The 19,997-nt window shown below is 32.5% G+C and overlaps 1 protein-coding gene across 1 annotated transcript in view; it reads right to left on the bottom strand.

Annotated features, from left to right (window-relative positions):
- Nucleotides 1-6,672: 6,672 nt before the first annotated feature.
- The window catches only part of LOC139480930 (ATP-dependent RNA helicase dhx29-like), a 39,959-nt gene continuing 26,634 nt past the window's right edge, over nucleotides 6,673-19,997 (bottom strand). Inside the window, exons 20-30 of the mRNA XM_071263899.1 lie at nucleotides 18,666-18,805; nucleotides 17,298-17,471; nucleotides 16,561-16,689; nucleotides 14,041-14,116; nucleotides 13,427-13,648; nucleotides 12,643-12,779; nucleotides 11,757-11,847; nucleotides 9,860-10,210; nucleotides 9,104-9,235; nucleotides 7,702-7,798; nucleotides 6,673-7,345 (exon numbers count right to left, since the gene is read on the bottom strand). Of these exons, the coding sequence (XP_071120000.1) occupies nucleotides 7,296-7,345; nucleotides 7,702-7,798; nucleotides 9,104-9,235; nucleotides 9,860-10,210; nucleotides 11,757-11,847; nucleotides 12,643-12,779; nucleotides 13,427-13,648; nucleotides 14,041-14,116; nucleotides 16,561-16,689; nucleotides 17,298-17,471; nucleotides 18,666-18,805 (1,599 nt within the window). The 3' untranslated portion in view covers nucleotides 6,673-7,295. The remainder of the gene's footprint in view (nucleotides 7,346-7,701; nucleotides 7,799-9,103; nucleotides 9,236-9,859; nucleotides 10,211-11,756; nucleotides 11,848-12,642; nucleotides 12,780-13,426; nucleotides 13,649-14,040; nucleotides 14,117-16,560; nucleotides 16,690-17,297; nucleotides 17,472-18,665; nucleotides 18,806-19,997) is intronic.

Genomic DNA, 19,997 nt, shown 5'->3' with positions numbered 1-19,997 from the left:
TGTGCGATATACATATTTTCTTTAAAATTTCTATCAACAAAGTAGCTATGTGCCTTTCCATGTGAAGGTCCTAAATTACAATGAGATAATACAAAGTCATGTATGTTTAATCTAAGAGAAAAAATTGAATGATAAATTGTATATTGCTATACAAATTCAAAAAAATTTGATACCACAAACAATGAAAATAATGTTTTTTGAATAACTGAGAATGGTTTTTAATGAACATTTACATATATGGAAATACTAGATGCAAAATATGCGGGAAATCTTTATTAACTCAATACGGGAGGTGAAAAAACTTCAATCGGTGTGCAAACTTGTCAACTTTTACAATTATGAAAAGTTTCAAAGATCTGGGCATAGTTTCCCGGGAGTGTGCTAAATGCCGAAAGTTGTTACAACAAAGCATACATCTACTGTTACGGATTTGTTGCCCTGTTCCTGTGCTACAAGTCGGTCAACTTTTACAATTATGAAAAGTTTCAAAGATCTGGGCATTGAAAATTGGAACAAGAAATTTGATGAGAGTTTGTATATTATTGTAATTTTATAACCTGTCCATGGACTTTTGTTCTGATTGAAGGTAGACTATTTGATGGTTTTTTTTTCTTTTAGTTTCAGAAATATAGTTGAAGATGTTGGAGACAGAAAACAAGAAACAAGAAACTTTTTTGAATGTTTAAAATAAAATTCATTGTTTAAACCTTAAAAAATATCCTTAAAGTTTCAAATTGAGGAACACAAAAGTTGTGTGTAAACAAAAAATCTCTGTGTAGTAATATTGGACATGTTTCTACTTTTAACAAGTGACTGAGCTTAACTATTTGTGTTGATTTGGAAACTAGAAGACCATAGAATAAATGTGTAAAAACTATGGAGTTATTAGAGAAGAAGGAAACTTTCTGGACCTGTACCGTTGTCGTAAGAGGTGAAAACTAAACAAAAACTAGATGTGTGTACATACCAAAAAAGTTGGAGAGTCCAAGTTTAAATGGATCAAAGAAAGTGATTGAGGGCTGAACAATGCATTATTCACCAGTTGCAACTCTCATATTTATATTGGATCATCTGTAAAAAGCTATTTTAGTTCTGCCAAATAGCAATTCTGACTGTGAGAAAGCACTTTCAATTATAAAGAAGATTTACACTGAATTCATATCAGAACTCAATAATGATACATTGTGTGCCTTATTTTCAAGTCAATGTAACCAAACTGGCAGTTATTTTGAATATGTGCCTAGTTGTGTTGTTTTGAAAGCAGAAAAACAGGCCACTGTTAAATAGGTCAATATCCCGTTACACAGTGATCTCCCCAGGATTTTTTTAACAGCGCTGAGGTAAGTGCGCGATATTATTAAACTTTTGCGTTTGCGATGTTATGTTACATTTACTTACAACTGCCATGTTGGTTATATAGAATAAAATAGAAAAATATATATATGCATTATTACAAATGAAAATATGTTACATTTTTATTATATTAAGCTTTTAATTAAAATGCCTAGATAATTTTAATCATTTGATTTCATTACTATCCCTCTCAATCTTTTCTTAAAGAGTGATAATGTACAATAAAGCACACTAGGTATACTTTTTCTCTTACTTTTTTTTGGTTGTTTAACTTAACTAATTATGTTTTTCTTTTATAACTTCATAAATAACTGACACTAGTTTTAATTAAGGTGGGTCAGAATGAAAAATTATATTTGCCACACTTTATAAATGATTGAATTATTGGCACCAAAATTATTTGACAATATTTGACAATACTAGTTTTAGTACTTTTCCAGCATAAATTGTCTCCATCCTTCAATTTCGATTTCCTGTTTACACTTTGACCAAATGAATGCTTCAATTTATCATTAAATCTCATTTCATATCCAAGCAATCCCCTGTAAATATCGATTTTAAAATAACATTTAATTGACATTTATTGTTAAGTGGATGGCATAACACAATAATTTATATTTAATTACACAATTTTGCTCTATATGGTTAAAAAATAAAAAGATGCAAGGACAAGTAATCGTAAAATACAGGCTTATAATGAATCCTTGGACAACAGGAATACTTCCTTCAAGCCATGATGATTCACCAGTTTAGTTGTAACCACTAAACAGTAATGAATTAATCGTAAATGATTGAAAATCAAAGCGCTGTAAGCGCTGAAGGCAGTTAACCAAAAACCAAGGCAACCGTAATTATGAAAACTGTGGCAATGTTGCCTCAACATTAAACATTCATATATAGTACATTCATGTTTATCTAATGATTTATTTATTAAGGCAAATAATTTATATGTTATCAAGGTTTCAAAAGCAATGCATATACGGTATCAATGTATATTTTTTATGGTGAATCTGCAGTGGTACAAGTTCCCAATGATTGCAGTTGTTCTACTTGGTAGTTAACCTTGGTTTTATTTGACTGCTAGAAGTTCAATTTGACTTAGTATGAACATGTAATAGTATGAATGGACTGGTTTCCCTGGAAAGAAAACTGAGTTTGTGTTCTATAGTACAAAAGTTATGAGACACGAATCAGACAAATGTTCACTACAACAGGGATCAAAGGTGAGGTCTGACTGACCTGCCCATAGTAAATGTAAATGATTTGTTATTTTGTCCCATACATATGAATATATATAATTTAGGGGTGGGGATCTCAACGGTTTTCAAGTTCTCAAACAGGTAGGGGTAGGCAGAGGATTTAGGGGGGCAGGGGCCCGGCCCCCCCCTTTTTTGGAAAAAATTTGGTTGCTTATATAGGGAATCACTGAAGCGTGACTGGTCAGTTAGTGGGCCCCACTTATAAAAATTTCTGGATCTGCCCCTGGGGGTAGAGTGACCCTAGGGACTTCCCCTTCATTTCATTTTATTTGTTATATTGTTCCATACATGAATATATATGGTTTAGGGGTGGGGATCTCATTGGTTTCCAAGTTCTCAAACAGAAGGGGTAGGGTGACCCAAGGGACTCCCCCTATATTTCATTTAATTAGTTTTATTGATCCATACATGAATATATATTGTTTTGGTGTGGGGATCTCGACCGTTTCCAAGTTCTCAAACAGGAGGGTTGGGATGACCACAGGGACTTCCCCTATATTTCATTTGATTTGTTATATTGTCCCATACATGAGTATATATGGTTTAGGGGTAAGGATCTTGACCATTTCCAAGTTCTCAAACAGGAGGGTGAATAGTGAACTCAGGGACTCCCCCTATCTTTCATCTGATTTGTTATATTGTCCCATACTTGAATATATATGGTTTAGGGATGAGGATCTTGACCATTTTTAAATTCTAAAACAGGAGGGGTGGGGTGACCCCTAGCAACTCTTCCTATATTTCATTTGATTTTTCATATTGTCACAAACATGAATATATATGGTTAAGGGGTGTGGATCTCGACCGTTTTCAAGTTCTCACACAGGAGGGGGTTGGTTAACTCCAGGGACTCCCCCTATATTTCATTTTTTATTTATTATATTGTCCTATACTTGAATATATGCAGGGGCGGACTCAGACGGGGGAGGGTTGTGGGCTTGCACCCCCCTTAAATTTGCAAAGCATGGGTTGTTCTCAGCTTAATAAAGAATATTCCAAGAATTTTACCTCAATTTTTTTTTTAGCCTCGCTCTGCTCAGCGAAAATTTAAGTTTGCGCCCCTCCTAACCTAAAATCCTGGATCTGCCCCCTCATGGTTTAGGGGTGGGGAGCTCGACCGTTTCCAAGTTATCAAACAGGAGGGGGTAGAGTGGCCCAAAGAATGCCACCTATATATCATATGATTTACTTACATTAAGGTATATATAATATAGTTGCATTATTAGTGAAAAAAAAAGAATGAAACTTTCAGCTACTTTAATTGACCCTTCAAAATTGAGAAAAAACAAATAACCCCTCGAAATTGCAGTAAACTTTACACTTTAAAAGCATCTCACATGCATTATCATCATTTATCATTTATAAAGAAAATTTAGACTGTGACCATGAACATGTATATTGTTAGATATACTGTTCCCAGCTGTCACGTTGTATTGGATTTTTAAATTAAAATTTTGTCAAAAAGTAATTTTGAGTTTCTGAATAAAATATTTTTCTGCTTTTTCTTTCTTTTACATATATCTTTTGGTTTACAATACTTGTGTTTATATTCATTTACCATGCATAGATGTATTTTTTCACCTGCTTGGATTTATTTTGTAAATGATCGCCAAACCCGGAATTACCCTTATCCGCTTCCGGAATCGGATCCGATTTTGTAAAATTTTGTCTTCACGGCCGCCATTGTTATGTCTTTACAATGTTGTTTTTGTCAATCAGATACGATTTTACTCGAATTTATACAATATTTGTCGGCGATTTTCTGTATAAAGCTAGCGGTTGAACAAAATGAACATCGCCGTCATGAATAACAATGATAAAAATAAGTTTTAGCTCGTTTAATTGGAGACTTTGGTGAACATGGTGAAAAGGTTTGCAAAGTAATTTCTTATTTTCTTTCAAATGTAAGGTGACTACGTCGGGCGTAGCTAGAAACCAACTATCCTAGTCGAAATTCCGCTTGCAAAAGTGGAAGGTCGCGGACCTCGGACCACCGCTAATTTGCACACCTGCCTCCAAATTGAAAAGCTACGAAAATTTCTTTTTCTAATTTGAAATTGCCGCCAACAGCATGAACAGTTGAAATTATTATATAATAGACTACTGACGTAGTTGTACTACGTATTGATGACAAACAATATTCCTACGACTTTTGTCATTTGGGAAATCTAAACTACTTGTCTTAAGAGATTTTCGGCGATTAAATATTTCATACAATTGTTCTTTAACATCTTAGCTAAAAGCACAAGTCATAATGAACTACACAAGGATTCTTAATAAGCACTACTTCCTATGTGTAACTTTAAAACTTTTGGATAAATCGACGATCATTTAAGGTTTTTCTGGTCATTTTTTTTTGTAATCCAGAATAAAAAGTATTAAAAAAGTGTTCAATTAGTTATAAATAACATAGTAGCAAGCTAGATAATAACAATGGCAAGTATTTCAGGATTTATTGGGTAGAACACAAATCTAGGGTGCTCGCATAATGCAGCTTAACTGCATAAAAATGACGAAGACCACTTTGTCAGAGAAAGAGTAAACCTTTCTTTAGACTTTGTGTGAATGATTTATTGAGCACTTTCCCACCCATTTCATTAAGTTTATGCACCTTTTTATTCTTGAAGGTGAAAGGCTGTGGGACATAAATAGGTCTTTTTAACAGTCCAAGATCTGCCAATGACGCCATTTTAGTTTTTCATTGAACTAACCCCTTCCATATTTGACTTTGAAAGGTATCGCATCGATCTCAGACAAATCAACCCGTTGATCATGTGACTGAAATTGTACAGTTAAACACTCTAAATTTGAAAATAGAAAAACAATAGGGCTGCGGTCTGTCCAAAAGACCAGCGCTGAAATGCGATAACACAGCTGAATACGGCTGGAGAGAACATTGTCCCTAATGCTCATCAAATTGAGTAAATCAAAAGTTGTGTGTAAACAAAAAATCTCTGTGTAGTGACATTGGACATGTTTCTATTTTTTTAACAAGTTACTGAGCTCAACCATTTGTATTGATTTGGAAAGTAGAAGACAGTAAAATAAATGTGTTAAAACTGTGGAGTTATTATTGTGTGAAAAAAGGAATTTTTGTGACCAGTGTAACTGTCCAAATGTCCGACCATAATGGTGGTTGAAAACGACAAACATTCCAAAATGAAAAGAAAATCTTCAAATGACAGTTGATTACTTCATTTTTATGAAGTTAATCAATCACACTGCAATGATAAAGCTTCCAAAGAAGAAGTTATTTTTGAAGCTAGAGTAGAAAATGTAGACAATTTTAATACATAGTGGGCAGAGCCCCTTTGTCAATGAACCAAACACAGGAATTTGACAAACAATGTCCGAACATGTATCAATTACTGATACAGTTTTTACTGCAGGCAAAATTTCTTTTCATCCATTTCTTATATGGAGTAGCAATATTTTTTTAACAAGTAAGGGATCTCTTTTTTTTTTTAAGAATTCAGGAATTTAGAAGAATTGAAGCCAGACTAGTATACTATTTTGACATAAAATGCTGTTTAAGGTATAGAAACTCTTGGAATGGACATCTTCAGTGTAAGGGTTTTGTACAACTTTGTAAATATTTTCAAACTTTTGAGTTATAAATTTATGATTCTTGGTCCGAAAGACGCATCATGTGAATTTTATGTATTTCAATACTGAAAATTAGCAGTTTTTTGTTTTTTTCTGACATTTTTTTTTTGTAAACATTAAAATATGTTAATATGAAGTTCTCCCACTTGTGTCACAATAACTTTGGAAGCCATTAACTCAGAGCGGCCTACTTGGTACACTGTACATCAAAATTTATTGAACATGATCAAGTTATAACTTTTTATAAGAAACCTTAAAAAATATGAAAAAAAACTGAATACATTTTTCACAGTTATTGACCTTATAGATTTCCAAGTCATTGGATGAGTACAAAACCATTTTGGATACCTTTTTTTTTTTTTTATACAGATATTGACCTTTAACCTTATAAAAAACTGGAGGTAAATTCTTTTCAAATTGATTATAATTTTCTACTTAGGCCTTAATGATAGCAATTTACATTTGTGCCTTAAGCAGACAATAGGCCATTACCCCCTCCCTATATTAAGCACTATGTATGATCACCATTTGACAAGAGAAGGCAAATAATACCCTTGTCAAATTACATTCTAATCAAAAGTTATTCATTCTTAGGTAATAAGATTTTGGATTATTACTAAAAAGAAAAGACACATAGCTATGACACCAATCACCAATCGAAGCTTCAGTACATTAGGTTTATATACATAAAAAGATATCATCTATTACATCCCTTGGATGCTAAGTAAAACTATTTTTAACCTTGGTGTAATACATCTCCAGTTATAGATGGCTCTACTTCCTGATGACACACTTCTTGGAACTTTTCTTTGGTGTCTGCAACAGAACTGCAACTGTTTATAAATTCTCTTTTCTGTCATGGCTTCTTAATTCAACATACCAATTTCTTCTTTTTCTCATAAACTGCTTTTGGCCTTCATATTTCACAGTCTAGTAACCTCCAAATTTCTTCCTCATATCTAGTCTATTACACCTCCCGATTTCCTCTTCTTATAAACTGTTTTTTGTCTTCATATTTTGGTCTATTTATCTCCCCATTTCTTTTTCTTCTTCTTATGAACTGTTTTTTTTGTGTCTTCATTTTTCACAGTCTATCAATCTGCATATCAACTTAATAACTCTATCACCTATATAGTAAAAAACATTATTATTCTCTCCATCAAACATGATAAGACTCTGAAAAATTGATGTAGTCACAAAGCCAAATACTGAAAAACATCAAAATATTTATCAATCTTAGAATTACATCTGGTGCTAATCAGTACAACTCCTACTTACCAACGAAAAGTGAACAAGTCCTTCATCTTTGAGTAACAGGTGGTCAAATTTATTATAAAATGTTGATTTGGTGTCTCATTTTCGAGTTAGTTTTCCTAAAAAGATGTGTGGAGTTTAGGTTTTAGCAGGCGGATATCTTCAAAATATTACCTTCTGGAAAATATATCCAGCTAAACTAGCCACTAAATTCTTCACAAATACTTGCCTAGCAAATTTAATGTTGGATTCTCTAACTTTTTGTCTAACAACTCATCTAGTAGTTTTCTGAGTTCTCTGAAGATCACACCAGTTTTAGCATATGTCTGAAAATAAGAGCAAATTGTCCTACTTATCATATCTATTAAACGGTTATGTTACGCGAGAGAGTTTAAAAACTCTTCAATTAAAATTGGAAGTTTAGTGGTTATTTCTGAAACTTCTGCTATAAAATTTAAGTATTAAATCTATCACTTTAAGTCTATACAGCATTTTTTTTTATAAAAATTACCTTCAAACTACTTACATATAGTGTTTCATGTCTATATCAAGAACTCACAAATTCTCATTCTGATTACTTCAGAGGGAAGAGACATACAATGAATATGTTCCATCCACATACAAATTTTCTTGCATTGATTTCAATTATAGGCTTGTTAAAATAACAGCTGTTTAAAACAGTGAATAATAAAAGACATAAAATTTACCTATACAAGCATTTTTGATATTCTTACATAATAAAATAATCAATCAAAGTTCACTATTTTCTAAAGAAAATGTGTTGTGCAAGCTTAAGGTTCTTGTAATAATACTGTTATTGAAATCATTGAACCAATGCATTCATATATATAACAAGAGGCTCTTAAGAGCCTGAATTACTCATATGTTATTTATTTGCTTAAATCTTTCATCAATGAGTGGCTTAAAAATGCCATTTAAATGTTCATTGTATCTGTCATATTTTCTCAGCCATAGTGTCTGTGTTGCTTTAGGTACAAGGAAATAAAATACGAAATTTATACTAGAATCATTTGAGAAGATTTTAAAGTTAAAAAACATTAACAACTTGTGTAAAATTGTCCTTAATGGGCAATTACTCCTTAAGGAGTCAATTGACAATTTTGGTCATAGAAATCTTTTTTTTGTAGATCTTACTTTGCTGAACATTATTGCAGTTTACAATTTATATCTATCTATCTATAATAATATTCAAAATAACAAAAAACTGCAAAAATTCCTTAAAAATACCAATTTAGGGGCAGCAACCCAACAATGTGTTGTTTGATTTGTCTGAAACTTTCAGGGCTGATACAATTTGAAAAATTTACCCCATGACAGATTTGCTTGAAAAGCGTTTTTTTTTTTTTTGATATAAGCCAAAAACTCTATTTGACCCCTATGTTCTAATTTTAGCCATGGCGACCATGTTTGTTGATATATCAAATCTTCGATACAATTTATACAGTAGATCCCTAAAGGAACTTTTAATTAAAATTTTAAGGCATTTGGTCCAGTAGTTTCAGGAGAAGATTTTAGAAATAGTTTACGACGACGAAGGATGCCAAGTGATGGCATAATCTCACATGTGGCCCTTCCAGCCCTGGTGAGCTAAAAAAAGAGAAGTAACATACTCTGAATTTAATCCTATCATCCACTGTAACAAGTTGAGCTGTGTGTTGGACATGGATATCTCCACCAAACAACAGGAGGGAGAAAGGTGAAACCAGTGTCGTCTCTCTGAGATATACTTTAGATGTTGTTACCTGAAATTTCAAATAAGTATAAGCTTTTAAAGTTTTACAGGTAACATCCTCCCAAATCTGGAATAATTAGGAATCACATTTAAACTGGACAAATACCAGGTCATTCGTGCTGCATGAAATTGATTGAGGTAATATGTATGCTGGAATATATCGGATTCATTCCCTTTCACTGATGCAAAATAATAATTTTTTTATGAAATTTTCCTTGTAAAACTTGTACATTGAGTGTTGAAAAATTTCCTATACTAGTCAGAAAAATGCAACCATATAATAGCTGTTAAAAATTACTTGCTTACTTGCTACCATCAACGTTATAAAGCTGCAGACCAAATATCATTCCCTTCAAAAGGAGGCGAGAAAACTTTGTTGATATGAATTGTCACACATATTTCAAACTTCTCTTACATAAATACATCAACAAAGTTAAGAAGTCTTGAAAAAAATTTGTCACAAATTTGTCTAGAAAGGGCTAAACATGAAAAACAAGTATCTGTTGAGATAAGCTGGTTTACAGTCTGACAGCTGTTTTGAACAGTTTCATGGTATTGAACAGCATGAAATGCTGTTTAACAGTGTGCTATTTTAAAAAAGATTGATATTCAAATCTATTCTAACTATTTCTACCTTTTCTTGGTATGCAATCCAACCAGTTGCTGCCAGATGTCTATTTACTGATGATGGATGTACATGTGCTGGTCCTTGTGCTGTCTCTCCTAAACAGGGAACCTTTCGAGGGTTAGCAGCTGCATCAACAGGGGCATCATAGGTAACCTTGGCAACACTTGGATACAAGCCAGCTGTGATAACAGCTTTTACCATTGCAATCATGGGTTTGGTCAAATCTGTTTCCATAGCAACAGCAGCTTTACTGATATCCAACACTTCACCATATTTTGGTTTGGGTTGTTGGATTGTTTGTATTGTATCACTGAAGCCTATAGATCTTACTAATTTTATAAGGTCGTTCTTTACATTCTGAAAGAGAACAGAAGCTATTATCATATTCTGATTATTTATTTTCTATTATTTAATCTAGATAAAAATATCAGTACTCTTTCTAATATCTTTTGAGGTAAGATTTGGTGCAGTATTTGCAGTATTTTGAAAAGAGAAGATATAAAGTAAATGTAAACATGACAGGAACACAAAAAGTATGGCAAGCTATAAATTATTGTAATTAATGCAAAAAAAACATAATCAAGTATCATCATCAAATCCATGAACAGACTTTGAATTTAAGGAAGCAACAAAAACAATTGTCCAATTCATGGACAATTATTAATGAATAATTGAGAATTCATTTATTTTCTTTTAAACCAATTTTCTATTTATTTCAAATGTATTTTTTAAGAATTTTATATTTCACTGTTTTACCAAATTTTGATTTTGATTTTGCCAAAACCGCTTTTTGCTAGACATTTGAATTTGTGTTTAACATGTACCCACATAGTTGGTATCCTACAGATTATAAAGTATTCACAGTACCAATTAATTATTATCAATACCTCTATTTCCAGTAATGTATGCCTTTTCAGGAAATTTTTCTCACATGTCCCCCCCAAAGTTGGTATCTTACAGATTATAAAGTATTGACAGTACCAATTAATTATTATCAATACCTCTATTTTCAGTAATGTATGCCTTTTCAGGAAATTTTTCTCACATGTCCCCCCAAAGTTGGTATCTTACAGATTATAAGGTATTGACAGTACCAATTTATTATTATCAATACCTCTATTTCCAGTAATGTATGCCTTTTCAGGAAATTTTTCTCACATGTCCCCCCAAAGTTGGTATCTTACAGATTATAAAGTATTGACAGTACCAATTAATTATTATCAATACCTCTATTTCCAGTAATGTATGCCTTTTCAGGAAATTTTTCTCACATGTCCCCCAAAGTTGGTATCTTACAGATTATAAGGTATTGACAGTACCAATTTATTATTATCAATACCTCTATTTTCAGTAATGTATGCCTTTTCAGGAAATTTTTCTCACATGTCCCCCCAAAGTTGGTATCTTACAGATTATAAGGTATTGACAGTACCAATTTATCATTATCAATACCTCTATTTCCAGTAATGTATGCCTTTTCAGGAAATTTTTCTCACATGTCCCCCCAAAGTTGGTATCTTACAGATTATAAAGTATTGACAGTACCAATTAATTATTATCAATACCTCTATTTCCAGTAATGTATGCCTTTTCAGGAAATTTTTCTCACATGTCCCCCAAAGTTGGTATCTTACAGATTATAAGGTATTGACAGTACCAATTTATTATTATCAATACCTCTATTTCCAGTAATGTATGCCTTTTCAGGAAATTTTTCTCACATGTCCCCCCAAAGTTGGTATCTTACAGATTATAAAGTATTGACAGTACCAATTAATTATTATCAATACCTCTATTTTCAGTAATGTATGCCTTTTCAGGAAATTTTTCTCACATGTCCCCCCAAAGTTGGTATCTTACAGATTATAAGGTATTGACAGTACCAATTTATTATTTTCAATACCTCTATTTCCAGTAATGTATGCCTTTTCAGGAAATTTTTCTGACAATACTGCTGCTCAGACTGATAACCAATTTTCTGGGCTTGTTTCCATCTGTAAAATTAAAAATTGTTTTATTTTTAAAGCAGACGAAATGTGATGGTATATAAAATAAAATAACAAAAACTTTTAAAGCAGATTGCATTGAGTGTGTATGTTAAATTAATTTCTTTGGTTAGCTTCCTTGCTAGCTAAACCTTGAAGTCATTATTAGGTGAGGTATACTACCCTCCTTAGTCCTTTCAGAGTAGTCTAGTCCTACAGGCGATAGATTGGTTCTCTGTCAGACTAGTCTACTCTCAAAGGAGAGTAGTACTGTGAATTCATTATAATTTGTTGGATATTAATTTTCGTGGGATTCGTGGTTTCAGGTGAACCTCGAGTTCAAATGTTCAGCGAATTACAAATTTTCTACAGGCTTTGATTGTAGAAATTAGCAAAACCACAAAATCAAATATCCTCGAAAATGCAAGTTTTCCTCAATCCAACAAAATTGATACCCACAAAAAATAAATGTGGATTTATTATTCATGGGATACAAGCCTATACAAATTTTATATGCAGACTTCAGCAAAACCATGAATTTAAATATCCAGGAACATGTAAGTTTTCCTTAATCCAGGAAAATTGGTACCCACAAAATAAATGAATCCAAAGTATACCTAACCTCATAATGACTTCACAATTCAGCAAGCAAGCAGCTAAACAAAGATATTAACTTTACCTACACACTCAATGCATTTTGCTGTAACCATGTCTTAAGGCTTGACAATTCTACATCAATTTATAAGATTCCTGATTCAATTAGTTCTGAATCCTTTGTAAAGTATACTTAATGCTAAAATTTACCCTGTATAAGCTCTGTAAAGTGTGAGGTGGTCGGAACAGGAAGTTGCCATGGAATTCTTTGCAAGGTTGGCCAGGTCTAGTTTATCTAAAGGTGCCACAAAAGGACTTTTTGTTGTCATAGCAGCAGCAATGACAGCCTACAATAAATTGAAAATATAATTTCATGAAAAACAAGTAAACATTATTTTATGCATTAAGTCCCTTAGTTAACAGGCTAAAGGATCAAGGGAAAACCAAAATAAATGTGGAATGTGTCTATGAGACACAGATGATGCCCCCCTTGCATATAATGTTATAAGGAACATAACTGAAGAACAGTAAAAGTGACTCTACCAAAATGTGTACTAGGTCTGATTTTAGTGGTAATCAGTATTGTACATAAGTTTCATAACATTCGGTTGAGGCAAACTAAAGTTGGAGAATGAAAAAAATTCAGCAATTTTTCCATTTGTAAAATGGTATTTCTCTAGAACGGTAAAAAAAATTAAGTCACCAACATTCAAATTTGATCTGTGTTTTGTGGTAATAAGCATTGTGTATAAGCTACGGTGGGGGCATAAAAAAGCAGACAGAATGATAGCAGAGAAAAGTATAACATAATCTTTTAAATTCTGTTCCTCTATTCAGAACTACAATTTAATCTTTCAAATTTGACTGTACAACAATTTGAAGAGTATCTCATATTGAAAATAGGGCCTTTTCCAAAGGTGACATAAACTTGGTAATGGAACAAAATATCAAATTCAATATAACCTAACACAAAACAATTCTATTTAATACATACCACTGGTTCAACGTATCCAAAGATGGCACCAAACAGTAACATTTTTCCTATTCTGACATGTACAGGTAATGCTGCCAAATGATGTCCTAGTGGAGTCAGACTGGCCACACCCTTACACGCACCTATCTCATATAGTAAACTCATAGCTCTGGCAATCACTTGTGGTCTAGGTGGGTCTAAACATTCTGCTAAGAAATTGTCTGGCTCACCAAGCTGACATTTCTGTAAATATGAAAAAGCAGAAGTTATGAACAGATGTTGAAAATGTGTACTCATAAAACATTTAAATTTTTAAACTTATCTAACATTATCCATATCAAAACATGTGTGGGAAAAACATTTAAATTTCATCAATGTAAGATGTAGCAGCTTTTCCTTTATTCATCATAAAATCTTTTTAAGGCCCAACGTGATGAATTTTTGTGTGTGCATTTATTATTGCAATTTTTAACAATAAAAATAAAACATGAAATAAATGATTGTGATTTTATGAATGCTGCATACAAAAAGTACTATCAAAATAAAAATCAATATTATATACAACATCATATAAAAAGTTTCTGAATGTACAGCATACAAAATCATAAGTAGATAAAACACAACATTATACATACCATGATATGTAAACACAATTCCTCTAAAGGTACTCTCTGTATCTCTGGCACAGTGTAATCAGCTAAATCTTTGTATCTAAAAATAGACAGAAATAGGCTCGGTTAAAAAAAATGCTGATTTTTATTCAATCATATTTTGTTAAATTTTCGAGTTCTTTTTAGATAGGTACATAAAAAGCATAGGCAGGCTAGTTTCAACAAAAGTGTGGAAATATTTGTTTATATGAAACCACACCACTTTCGTAGGTTTTCATGTTGAACTAGTCAATCCTTGATATTTCCCACTGGTAGTTATGTTTTCAAACAGTCATTTTATTTAAATTTGTTAGAAACAATGAATTATGATATATTTTATCTGTAAATTCTTGATGAATATTCATATTAGTTGAAAGTCATAGCTGTTTACAATTTCACATAGATATCAAATATTTTTAACTTTTTTTTTACAATTAACCATATTTGTGTAAAACCGTACAAATTTCACAAAACATTAATAAACTGTAAATGTTTTAATTCAGTAGAAATTATAAATGTTTCTCTGTTTTCAAGGCATTTGCATCTAAAACAAGAGGCTCTCAAGAGCCTGAATCGCTCACCTTAATTCTTTTGGTTAAATCTCTCATCAATGATTATTTTGGCTTTTCAATTTATTTAAATGTTCTTTGGATCGTCCTATTTTCTTCAAAAGCCAAAAAAAATAATCATTTTCTCCTATGTTCTATTTTAGCCATAGGAGCTATGTTTCTTGACATACAAGAAAATAAAATATAAAATTTATACTAGATACTCTGAAACTCATTTAGCCTAAGTTTGGCTGAAATTGATACAGCAGTTTCAAAGGAGAAGATTTTTTAAAGTAAGTCAACATGATGGAACAAATTGTGAAAAAAGTCTTTAAAGGGCAATAACTCCTTAAGGGGTCAATTGACAATTTTGGTCAAATTGACTTATTTGTAGATCTTACTTTGCTGAACATTATTGCTGTTTACAGTTTATCTCTATCTATAATAATATTCAAGATAATAAACAAAAACAGCAAAATTTCCTTAAAATTATCAATTCAGGGGCAGCAACCCAACAACAGGTTGTCCGATTCATCTGAAAATTTCAGGGCAGATAGATCTTGACCTGATAAACAATATAACCCCATGTCAGATTTGCTCTAAATGCTTTGGTTTTTGGAGTTATAAGCCAAAAACTGCATTTGACCCCTATGTTCTATTTTTAGCAATGGCGACCATGTTTGTTGATAGATCAAAACTTCGGATACCATTTACAAACTAGATACCCTAAGGAACATTCAGTCAAAGTTTGGAAGTATTTGGCCCAGTAGTTTCAGAGGAGAAGATTTTTGTAATTGATTACTAAGATTTACGAAAAATGGTTAAAAATTGACTATAAAGGGCAATAACTCCTAGAGGGGTCAACTGACCATTTCCGTCATGTTGACTTATTTGTAAATCTTACTTTGCTGAACATTATTGCTGTTTACAGTTTATCTCTATCTATAATAATATTCAAGATAATAACCAGACAGCAAAATTTCCTTAAAATTACCAATTCAGGGGCAGCAACCCAACAACGGGTTGTCTGATTCATCTGAAAATTTCAGGGCAGATAGATCTTGACCTGATAAACAATATAATCCCTGTCAGATTTGCTCTAAATGCTTTGGTTTTTGAGTTATAAGCCAAAAACTGCATTTGACCCCTATGTTCTATTTTTAGCAATGGCGACCATGTTTGTTGATAGATCAAAACTTCAGATACAATTTACAAACTAAATACCCTAAGGAACATTCAGTTAAAGTTTGGAAGTATTTGGCCCAGTAGTTTCAGAGGAGAAGATTTTTGTAAAAGATTACTAAGATTTACGAAAAATTGTTAAAAATTGACTATAAAGGGCAATAACTCCTAAAGGGGTCAACTGACCATTTCAGTCATGTTGACTTATTTGTTAATCTTACTTTGCTGAACATTATTGCTGTTTACAGTTTATCTCTATCTATAATAATATTCAAGATAATAACCAAAAACAGCAAAATTTCCTTAAAATTACCAATTCAGGGGCAGCAACCCAACAACGGGTTGTCCGATTCATCTGAAAATTTCAGGGCAGATAGATCTTGACCTGATAAACAATATTACCCCATGTCAGATTTGCTCTAAATGCTTTGGTTTTTGAGTTATAAGCCAAAAACTGCATTTGACCCCTATGTTCTATTTTTAGCAATGGCGACCATGTTTGTTGATAGATCAAAACTTCGGATACAATTTATAAACTAGATACCCTAAGGAACATTCAGTTAAAGTTTGGAAGTATTTGGCCCAGTAGTTTCAGAGGAGAAGATTCTTGAAATAGTTTACGACGACAGACGACGACGGATGACGACAGACGACGACAGACGACGGACGACGACGGACGCCAAGTGATGGCATAAGCTCACTTGGCCCTTCGGGCCAGGTGAGCTAAAAACATACCAAATACCAACTGTTCTTTGAACATTAGAAAATTACGAACTTCTGATGGGTGTATAGTCTGAAGCAGAATCCTTCTCTTACACGTCCAGCTCTACCTTGTCTTTGTTTGCCATTTGCTTTACTGATAAACACTTCCTTCAGGGAACTCATTTGACTAGACTCAATGTATCTGCAATTTGCAAATCAGTATATATACATGATAGTTAACTTATCAAATTTGAAAGTCAGAGCCTCAGCAAGGACTTTAAAATTCAAAATTTTAATTATAAAGATTGAATAAATCCACAAGCGACTATGAAAGAATCAATCAAATAAATTTTCATTTATGATAAACGAAAATCCCCTTGGAGTGCCTTCCACATTCCTGTTTCTATGTCATAAAAATATAAAGCTGTCAATTTCCCTATAAATACCTGTTTGCACATTTTGATTTATCCAGAGAATTTAGCTAATCATGTACTGAACTAAACATTTAATAATTTTTTTTCATCAATGAGTCCACAAAGGGTAAAATTGCCAAAGATTTTGGAAATAAAGTATCTTACTGTGGTTTCTCCATATCTTCATGCTGAAGAACATGAAAAAGTGTGATGCTTGATTTTCTTACATATTATTACCTATATTTTTTTTTAAATATATTTTTGGTATGTATTTAAATTTTATACTTTTATAATTCTAAGTATATTTTACATGAACAAGAGGTTCATGGTTAAGGATACCATACTACATTTTCAAAGATTTTTTCACAGGGAAAAATAAGATTCAGTAAAAGTTTACCTAGTTTCCTTAACCTTTCCAGTGTCAATAACAAACACAACATCAGGAATCGTGATCCCTGTTTCTGCTATATTGGTTGCTATGACAATCTTCCTGACACCAGGTGGAGGCACTTTAAAGGCTAAACTCTGGTCTGATGAAGACAATACGGAATGCAAAGCTAATATCTGATACCTACAATAAAACAAACAAAATGTTTATCAGCTGTATATAAAATCACTCTTTGTATTACTTAAAACTTTCATAATCATACTTATTCCTGTACATTTCCTATGTGACAATACTTACGGCTGTCCCACAAATAAAGGTAAATTTTTATCTTAACCTGTAATACATGTAAATTAAATTTTAATTGAATAAATTTTCAGTTGTTCAGGTCATCTTTTTAAAATAACCACCATCCATCAAATGTTAAATGAAATGACTTCCAATCCCATTGTTCAGTTTGGATAAATTGATAAAACAAGTGAAACTGCGAGCTACTGCTCACTGATGATACCCCCGCCGCAAGTGGATAATATTAATAGTGTAAAAATATGGAAGTGTTCGGTAAACAGGAAGTTGTCGAGTGATGAATCTGAAAACGCATCACACGGTAAAGCTGACTTATAAAAATCCTGAAACCAAATTTCAGAAATCCTTGTATTGTAGTTCCTGAGAAAAATGTGACGAAAATTTTTAACTTGGTTATCATGTGTAAAATCATACAAGTGTTCGGTAAACAGGAAGTTGTTGAGTGATGAATCTGAAAACGCATCACACATTATAGCTAACTTATATAAATCCTGAAACCAAATTTCAGAAATCCTTGTATTGTAGTTCCTGAGAAAAAAATGTGACGAAAATTTTCAACTTGGCTATCATGTGTAAAATCATACAAGTGTTCGGTAAACAGGAAGTTGTCGAGTGATGAATCTGAAAACGCATCACACGGTATAGCTGACTTATATAAATCCTGAAACCAAATTTCAGAAATCCTTGTATTGTAGTTCCTGAGAAAAATGTGACGAAAATTTTCAACTTGGCTATCATGTGTAAAATCAGACAAGTGTTCGGTAAACAGGAAGTTGTCAAGTGATGAATCTGAAAACGCATCACACGGTATGGCTGACATATATAAATGTTGATACCAAATTACAGAAAAGGTGGATGTGTAGTTCCTGAGAAAAATGTGACGAAAGTTTCATGGGACGGACTGACTGACGGACTGATGGACGGACTGACGGACGGACTGACGGACGGACTGACAGACAGAGGTAAAACAGTATACCCCCCCCTTTTTTAAAGCGGGGGTATAATAAAAGTTAAGCAATTATTTTTAATCTAATGAAGAATTTTAAATGTCTAAAATGCTTTAATTATCCATACCTTTTTGTATCAGAGAATTTCCTATCAGATTGCAGAAGCTCATACACTTCCTGAATATCAGCCAAACCAGGAAGGAATATCAATACTGCTCCATCTACTGTACTAAATTCTTCTGAATTACTGATGTACAATAGTGTCTCCTATAAAACAAAAATTTACACATATAAAATACTGAGAAAGGGGAAGTTAGAGTGTTAAGTCACAATGATTCTGGACACACTTCTTAACTGATTTGTAAGCTATCACCATAAATTTTATAGGTGGCAGATGTTATGTACCCTTTCCTATTTTGTTGAAATGTTTTCTCTAGACTTAATAGAAACAAGAGGCTGTTAAAATTACAGCCATCAACATGAGGACCATAATTAGTAAATGGCAAGTGAAAATTTCAAAACCAATTTAGTGTTTTGGTGTTGGTGATGTGTTTGTATTTTACTGAAAAATCTTGCTGCTTACAATTATCTCTATCTATAATGAAATTTGCCCAGAAGTGACAGTGGCAAATATTTTGTAAAAATTTACAAAAAATTACAAAATTAATGAAAATTGTAAAAAATTGACTATAAAGGACAATAACTCCTTAAGGGGTCAATTGACCAGTTTGGTCATGTTGACTTATTTGTAGCTCTTACTTTGCTGTACATTATTGCTGTTTACAGTTTATCTCTATCTATAATAATATTCAAGATAATAACCAAAAGCTGCAAAATTTTCTTAAAATTACCAATTCAGGGGCAGCAACCCAACAAGTTGCCCGATTGGTCTGAAAATTTCAGGGCAGATAGATCTTGACCTAATAAACAATTTTATTCACAGCAGATTTGCTCTAAATGCTTTGGTTTCAGAGCTATGAGCCAATCAAAGAGCAGAATGCTCTGAGGGATACGATTGCCATAGTTTTCATTAACACATGTATATACAGTCGAACCTCGTTGTGTCGAAGTCGAAGGGACCAGACGAAAGTATTCGACTCATCCGAGGTTCGACTCATCCGAGGTCGATTGTGACGTGATATATTTGAAATGTATGAAATACCAATATGTGATTTCTGTAAACTAGATGCATGTTTATTGATCATTGTGCTTTTTTCGATATGATAATATATGATTGTGTATTTATGTTCCGTATTTTTAAAGATTCAACACACAACATTCTCAAATAAAATCAATACACAAATATTTACAAAGGTCAGTCACTATAAATTATGGAATCACTCGCGAAAATATTTTCATAACTAATCTTTAAAGAATGTGAACAGTGTTCATAGATTAAAAAGACCGACTCATAATAATTAATAAAATGTTTTCATCCTTTTAATTATTGTTCTTATTC

Source organism: Mytilus edulis, chromosome 7 (genome assembly GCF_963676685.1).
Source record: "Mytilus edulis chromosome 7, xbMytEdul2.2, whole genome shotgun sequence".
NCBI classification, from domain to species: Eukaryota; Metazoa; Mollusca; class Bivalvia; order Mytilida; family Mytilidae; genus Mytilus; species Mytilus edulis.
This window is presented reverse-complemented; position numbering and strand designations above follow the sequence as displayed.